At 40.7% G+C, this 8,441-nt stretch overlaps 1 protein-coding gene across 1 annotated transcript; it reads left to right on the forward strand.

Annotated features, from left to right (window-relative positions):
- The first annotated feature begins 74 nt into the window (after positions 1-74).
- Positions 75-7,449, forward strand: lztr1 (leucine zipper like post translational regulator 1). Its single transcript, XM_032516421.1, is given in 20 exon segments — positions 75-709; positions 815-877; positions 966-1,022; positions 1,124-1,203; positions 1,308-1,416; positions 1,896-1,979; positions 2,071-2,128; positions 2,240-2,379; positions 2,870-3,071; positions 3,529-3,639; positions 3,804-3,896; positions 4,015-4,110; positions 4,384-4,558; positions 4,669-4,770; positions 4,773-4,837; positions 4,963-5,246; positions 5,751-5,900; positions 6,492-6,597; positions 6,735-6,815; positions 7,251-7,449. Coding segments are annotated over 20 exon segments (2,352 nt in total). The 5' UTR covers positions 75-530; the 3' UTR covers positions 7,368-7,449.
- Positions 7,450-8,441: the final 992 nt, after the last annotated feature.

Below are 8,441 nucleotides of genomic sequence, written 5' to 3' on the forward strand. Positions count from 1 at the left end.
ATTATTATTTTCTTTTTTCTTTTTTTACATTACAGGAAGTGAAGGAGTCTCGCTCTCGGGGGCGTGGTTGGCCGAGTGTGTTCTATACCCACAACACTTATCTGCTGGTCCTAGTTAAAACGACGTTAGCTTCTCTGCCTTCTGTGCCTTGCTGCGAACTCATACACTTCGTAAGCATACTAGCTGAATGGGTGAACCGGAAAAGGCAGTTATTTAGCGTAACGTTGGTAGCTATCTGTTAACTTTCCATTCGCTGTTGCGTGTTTTGCAGATTAGCACAAAGCTCTCTAACGCTAGCTGTGCGGCTAATGTTAGATTTTAGCATTGCGCAGCTAACTGTTAGCCGGAAGAATTATCTGACGTAGCTAAATAACGCGGACTTTTTTTTTTTGTATCTTATTTAAAAATAATACTAGTGCAGCACAGCTTAATTACAAAAAAAAAAAATTGCTGTCACACTGGATGACTAGCGTTAACTTTTAACGATGGCGTTAACTGTGGACGTCCCTGCTGATGAGTGGCCCTGAGAAATGATTCCGCTGGATGAGTTAGCAACAATGTCCTGTAAATCAACCAAAGTGGCCCCGAGTGTTGATTTCGACCACAGTTGCTCCGACAGCGTGGAATATTTGACGCTCAATTTCGGCCCATTTGAGACAGTTCATCGCTGGAGAAGACTCCCTCCGTGTGATGAGTTTGTTGGTGCAAGGTAACATGTTGACAGATGAGGAGGTGCAGCTTTATCTGACTCCACCGGCTTAATCTTCCGGTTTACAGCCTTTTAATCACCATGAACTTCATTTTCTCGGTTTAGGCGCAGCAAGCACACTGTTGTGGCATACAGGGATGCCATTTACGTATTTGGGGGAGACAATGGGTGAGTAGTACAGGGCAGTGACTGACATTCTAACTTAATAATTATTGTCCACCATATCAAAAGCATTACATGTTCTGTCATCTAATAGGAAGAACATGCTGAACGACTTGCTCCGTTTTGATGTGAAGGACTGCTCATGGTGTCGGTAATATTGCAGATCAATGCAATATTCCACCTTAATTAGCAATTAAAGAATTACATACGGTGAGTTATAATGTATTGCCCTTTGTATGATGTTCACTACAGAGCCTTCACCACTGGAACTCCACCTGCTCCCAGATATCACCATTCAGCCGTTGTCTATGGCAGCAGCATGTTTGTTTTTGGTAACGTCTTTTTAAGCTTATGTTCCTCATAATCGTCATTTATGCTAGCCATTTTAAACTCAGGTGATTATTGATCCTTTCATGCTTGGCTTAATCTTTTACAGGGGGCTACACCGGAGACATCTACTCAAACTCAAACCTGAAAAACAAAAATGACCTTTTTGAGTACAAATTTGCAACAGGGCAGTGGACTGAATGGAAAGTGGAGGGGAGGTAATGCGTGTCTTTAAGATGTTTAAGTTGTGTTTCTAGAATAGATTTATCTTTTCTCACAGCCAGTTCATGGTGGGTTGTTTTAGCCTTTTCTTAAGCAAATCTGGAATTTATTGCTATTTATTTTGGATTGATTTCAAAGGGTGAAAAATATTTTTGAGTTTTATTAAAGGACACATTATCAGCAGCCCATTTTGTGTTTTCTCCCCATGTGTTTGTTTCCGTAATTAAAAGTTATTGTGAGTTGTCTTCATTGTAAGAAGACCTTTTTTAACTTCAAATTACAGGGAATAGTCTCTTCTTACCCCTGGAAACATGACTATTTTAGGATGAAGGCATAGCATCTATGAGGAAATCAGTTTAAACCTACCTGTTCCTTTTCAAAATGTTTGGTGTTTCTAGTGTAAATCTGTAAAATCCAAAAGCTCAGCCAGTTGAACATCAGAATTTAGCCCCGCTGTCCTTTGTCTCCGTTTCAGTTTGCCAGTAGCTAGGTCTGCACATGGGGCCACGGTCTATAGTGATAAACTGTGGATATTTGCTGGCTATGATGGAAATGCCAGGTATGTATTGACTTTTTTTGTTTTTGTTGCTTTTGTCACAACTGAAACATTATTTGCATATAGTGTTGACAGATATTTCCCCCTTGTGCAGGCTAAATGACATGTGGACAATCAGTCTGCAAGATCGAGAACATGCGTGTTGGGAGGAGGCCAGTATAATACATTTCAATACACTATAACCAGAAGGACATTGAGAGGAGAACACTTACCAACGCTGCTGTATGTGTAAACGTCTCTTCCTCTCTTTTTGGTTCCATCAGATTGAGCAGAGTGGGGAGATTCCTCCATCTTGTTGCAACTTCCCTGTAGCTGTTTGCAGGGACAAGATGTTTGTGTTTTCTGGTCAGAGTGGAGCCAAGATCACCAACAACCTCTTCCAGTTTGAGTTTAAGGGCCACATGTGAGTACGCCTTTGCTTAAATTACAAATCAAGCACTTTATTTAAATGGCTACTAAGGTTTATTATTTTCTTAAATTATTTAAATGGATACACAAAGGACATTTTGTGAGGACCTGATTATATCTGTCTTATAATATGTCAGCTAGCAATGCATCATCATGGCTGTGTTGTAGATGTTGATGAAAGCTTTTTACCCTTGCACAGTTAACCATATGCAGTGCACCCATTCATATGATGCACAGTGCACACATCATTTTGGTGATATGAATGTAAGAAAGAAATGGCAGAGCAGATTCAAGCAGAAAACAAATCCAGTGTGGCAGGATTTACATTTTTTTGATGTAAATTGAGGGAGCAAAAGCAATATTGGCTCAAGAAAATGGGCAGCCCGTATCGGTCATCGGCTGAGGCTGATTGGGGGGGGGGGGGGGGGGGGAACGCTATTGGCATAGGCACTAAAAATCCATATTGGTCAATTCCTAATTCTCAGATGGACACGCATCCCAACTGAACACTTACTGCGGGGCTCCCCTCCACCTCCCCAGAGACGTTACGGCCACACTATGGTTGCCTTTGACCGCCAACTGTATGTATTTGGAGGTGCAGCCGACAACACTCTGCCCAATGAACTGCACTGCTACGATGTGGACTCTCAGAGCTGGGAGGTGATCCATCCCAGCATGGACAGTGAGGTATGAACCAAATTAATTTACAATGAACTGTCAATAGACGATGGAATTGTATCTTAAATATGTGATGCTGAATTATAAAACAAGACCATGTTGGTCCTTACCTACCACCCCTACTGTACCATTCTCTGTTTTACGTTACTGCAGCTGTTTAGTTGGCTTAAATGTGTGTAAAAACTTTAATTTTTTTATTCATTTTTAAGTTCAGCTACTCTTCAAGTAACATTGTAGGGGACAAACTGCTTTATATTGTTAAAACCTATCTAGAAAGCCTGGTAATTGTATCATTTATATTATGTCTAGCTAAAGCACGAGTACATGGCAGCAGACTCACTTCACGTTAGTATGGGAGCTTCTTTAATGACATCCTGGATGTGCATGCAAACACATCTGTTATCAAGTATTTTGGTACAAAAAGGTATGTTTTTGAACAATCTCTTTTACTTCCCTTCCCCATCAGATGCCCAGTGGGCGACTGTTCCATGCTGCTGCTGTGATTCAAGATGCCATGTACATCTTTGGAGGAACTGTGGACAACAATGTGCGCAGTGGGGAGATGTACAGATTCCAGGTTAGTGTCAACCAAAACCCTTGTTAATATTTACAAGGACTTGCATCATTTGGACACTGTGGTCAAAAGCTTTCCCTGTCTAAAGAAAATATTATGGACTCGGTGTACTTAAACTGTCAAGCTTGTTTGGACAGTAGTTTTAATAGTTATGGATTTCCTCCCAGTTTTCCTGCTACCCAAAGTGTACACTCCATGAGGACTATGGCAAACTGTGGGAGAATCGTCAGTTCTGTGATGTGGAGTTTATTCTGGGCGAGGTGGGTTTGTATTACCAGAAGACTAAGCCTGTGCTGATTTGAAATTGCAAGGTGACATTCACATTATCTAACTAAAATGGTTGAAAATTCTGTTTGACTCATGTTGTGTTGATAACAGAGGGAAGAGAAAGTCTTGGGGCATATTGCTATAGTGACTGCAAGATGTCAGTGGCTGCGGAAGAAAATCCTGCAGGCTTGGGATAGGCAACGACAGGTCAGACATGCAGCAAGTTACTTTGTTTCCTCTGAACAAGGGAAGACAGTGTTGTCAGATGATATTTATTTACATATTTGATAATCATGCAGATCCATTTGTAGTTAATTTCACTCACCCATCACATGTCAGTGTGATGGTTGAGTTAAATTATGCTAGCTACTAAATGATTATCAAATTCCTAGGGGGTCTCTACTCTATCACAATACTGATATTGTATTGATTGTCACATGATAAAGTTTAAAATATGTAATCAGCTGTCTCTATGTGCAGAAGACTAAACAAGACAGCTGCGAGGAAAGTGACGAAGGGGCAGCTGGAGGCCCGAGGGATATCCCAGTAAGCAACAGGCCGATGCTAGAGGTATCCATCAGGGAAGCGGAGGCCCAGCCTTTTGAAGTCTTAATGCAGTTCCTCTACACAGACAAGATCCAGTACCCACGCAGAGGTACCTCTCTCCTCATGGTTGCCCTGTTGATCACTCTTTAGATTCCAACTGCAGTAATCCCCAAGAGAGACAAGAAAAGCTGATAATTCTTCCTTTCTTTGTTCCCAAAGGTCATGTCCAGGATGTTCTTCTAATTATGGATGTATACAAACTGGCGCTTAGCTTTCAGCTTTCCCGCCTTGAGCAGCTGTGTGTCCAGTACATTGAGGCTTCTGTGACCTGCAGAATGTTCTCAGTGTTTGTGAAAATGCCAATAAGCTGCAACTGGACCAGCTCAAGGTATGTCTGGTGTCATTTTTACTGCCCTCCAGTGGTTAAAGTCTATATTGTTTTCAGCTCAATACATGTTATACTTTCGATCAAAGTCATACATTCTTACACTTACCATTATTCTCTTCTTCTAGGAACATTGCCTTAATTTTGTGGTGAAGGAGTCACACTTCAACCAGGTGATCATGACGAAGGAATTTGAACGTCTGTCCACTCCACTGATTGTGGAGATTGTGCGACGAAAGCAGCAACCTCCTCTCCGGTTGTATTCAGACCAGCCTGTAGACATCGGGACCTCCTTGGTCCAGGACATGAAGGCGTACCTGGAGGGAGGCGGCTTGGAGTTCTGTGACATTGTCCTGCTGTTAGACGGACAGCCACGGCCTGCTCATAAAGCCATACTGGCAGCCCGATCCAGGTAGGGACAACGCAGGTTTCGTGATCTGCTTTCTTCCACGTGCAGCAGCTAGAGCAAGTTGTCAGACCCCTGGTGTTTTGTACATTTTTTGTTTGTGGGAAGCACAAATTTTAGCTCTACAATTAAATAGGCTTCAACAACAACTTACAGCTGCTCCTACTGTCAAAAAATAGAGAGAAACACATTATCTCAAGCAACTTTCAAAGACAACAATTTGGCATGTCCATACGAAGGTATTTTCATAATTGTGTTAGACCTTTGCTGTCATTTATGTTTGTGTTATGTTTTTATTTTTTTAAATGTTTTACTTTATACTTTATTGTACGTATGCTTCAGTATAAATGTTTTTTTGTTGTTGAAAAAATAGAAGTTAGAAATTAAAAGAAATGTATTTTGTATTTTTTGTATCTTGTGCAAATATTTTAGACCTCATTTTTTTCTTATTGCAGTTAATTTAAGTTGAGTAATTTGACACTTTTTAACATTTATATTTTTACCCTTCAGTTACTTTGAGGCGATGTTCCGCTCCTTCATGCCCGTGGACGGTCAGGTTAATATCTCCATCGGTGAGATGGTTCCAAGTAAGCAGGCCTTTGAGTCAATGCTGCGTTATATCTACTATGGCGACGTTAACATGCCTCCAGAGGATTCCCTGTATCCTTCTCAAATTTAGACTGCTTTATTTTGATTCACCGGATTAAGTCTTTCCTAGGCAGAGCCCACCATAATGCCAACATTAAAACATCTTAACATTTCTTCTTTACAAATTTAATGAAAATAAATTATAAAGGAGGCCACATCCTTTGAAATGGGAACTCGTGGAGCCAAGGTGGTATGAGAAAGTCATAACCACAATGACTGAGTGTGATAAGTCAGTGAAGGAAAACACGCACAAATACTGCTTTTATTACTTCTCTTCTGCTGAGCCCTAACTTATTGTGGAAAAATGTATTGAGTTTTATTTCTACAGAAAAGTTGAGGAATTTTGTGCAGTCAATACCTGCGAGTGGCCCACTGTCTTCAGCCATTGCAGTCACCTCCTAGTATATGTAACAGCATATATATACATTTTGTAGTTCTTTCATTAGCATCATAACTGTCTTTCTGTCCAGTGTTAAAGTTGCTTACAGGTTACATTTAATGAGCAAATTCTCTGCTGTCTCATTCACATAAAGGCTCTGTGCAAAGTTAAAATCACAAACTTTTTCACTGGAATGTTTCACTTCCTTAACCTATAATGAACAGCTATCTGTTTGCTGCACCATATTATTACGGGTTTTCAAACAACAGACTGCAGGCTTACTGCAAGCAGAATCTGGAGATGAATGTCACTGTGGAAAATGTCTTGCAGGTATTTGTTTTGCCCGGGCTGGGGGGGGGGGGGGAGAGAAGCAGTGACCTATATTTGATAACGTTGTCCCATACTTGGAGGCATTTTCTTATACAGAGTGAATCATTTACTAACTCATTTCTCCCTCAATACTTCAGATTCTGGAGGCAGCTGATAAGACCCAGGCTCTGGACATGAAGAAGCACTGCCTGCACATTATTGTTCACCAGTTCATTAAGGTGGGTGGGCTTGTATCCGGAGCCCTCGGGGTTTGCTGCCCAATCACTGCAGCTGAGCTAACCCTGTAGGCTTGTCTTCTTTGCGGGAGACTGACACTGTTGGCCTCCAAGTGGATCCCCCTCCATCTTCTACATAGAGAGCAGACTGTTTACAGCCCGGCCGGCTGAACAAGCACATCATCACATAACAATGAGGGTCATAGTGCCACTCTGAATATTGTTTGTTATTCAAACAAACAGCGAAGCACTCAATTCTCACCCTGCTTCACTGCAGTGTTAGATATGTTAATGTTTTTGCTTCTTTCTGTTGATCTTTTTGTGCATGAGCAATCAAGTGCTGCTTATTCCTCATTTCACTCTGTTTGAACTCATTGTCTTGTCTTGATTTATGGCTCATTTTTTCCCCCCATGTTTTGCTCTCCTCCCCTCCCAAAGGTATCCAAGCTCCCCAACCTGCGGTCTCTCAGCCAGCTGCTGCTGTTGGACATCATTGAGTCTCTAGCTACACACATATCAGACAAACAGTGTGCTGAGATGGGCTCAGACATTTAAGAGGACGCCAAGAGCCGGGCTCTTTTCTCCTCTCACAGAAGCCATACATCTCTGCTCCACCTACTTCTAGTCATTCCCTCGTCCCCAACGTGCAGTTCTTTTCTTTATGTTGGCCCTTGCATGTAGAAGGCATACGGTAGGAGGCTTTCATCCACACAGTATCAAATTGTTCTCACTCTGTATCTCAATGAGGATTAAAATCATGGAAGAAACCGGATTCTAGCTCACTTACAATTGTTAAATGGTCTAAAATGCCCTTTGTTTGTGATTTATTTATTTTTATTACAGAAAAAAAAAACATTTGCGAGGTTTTATTCTGCTCAGTATTGCTGCTGCATTTTTTAAATACATGTAGATATGGACTGTAAGAACTCATACTTGTGACACTATAGAAGGTTTAAGTGTGGCCCTCAGCTGTTATCTGCTCAGATACATTCTAAGTCATCTAAATGCAACTTGATTAAAGTATACTATTACATGAATTATTTATCTATAAAACTGTATTCCTCACTTGCAGTATTCTCAGCTCTTACTCAGTTAACAAGCCTGGATTAAATGTAAGGAATCCAAGTCATATGAAAATAATTAGAATGTATGTCTGTCTTAAATCTCTTTGTTTTTGTTTAATGTTATGGTCTCTGGTACACATCTTTGTAATATGTATCACCTCTTACCATTACTAACACACAAGCTCGCTCTATCCATACAATATAGTAATGTGTATTTAGTGACATTAGTATGCTGTTATTAAATATTTACCCATACGGGTTTCATGTATTTAAAGCCTTAATAAATCTTATACAAAATGAGTCGTGCTATAGTGAGTCTCTGTGGCCCCTGTGTACTCTGTACCGGTAAACTACAGAGCCACTGGAGGCTGAACTTGATACCCACTCAAAAGTCTTGTTTTCTTGATTCGAATATCCAGTTTGCTGTCTGTTGAATTTTACTCACCTTGTGTAATTTTATGTTTTTGCACAACCATCCTTTGGCAATTATCAAAAGTAAAGTGTGCCAAAAGTTTCCTATGGAAGCTCAGAATTCATATAAAATTATGCTTTGACTTAGGCCCTG

The sequence above is a fragment of the Etheostoma spectabile genome, chromosome 5 (assembly GCF_008692095.1).
Source record: "Etheostoma spectabile isolate EspeVRDwgs_2016 chromosome 5, UIUC_Espe_1.0, whole genome shotgun sequence".
NCBI lineage: Eukaryota > Metazoa > Chordata > Actinopteri > Perciformes > Percidae > Etheostoma > Etheostoma spectabile.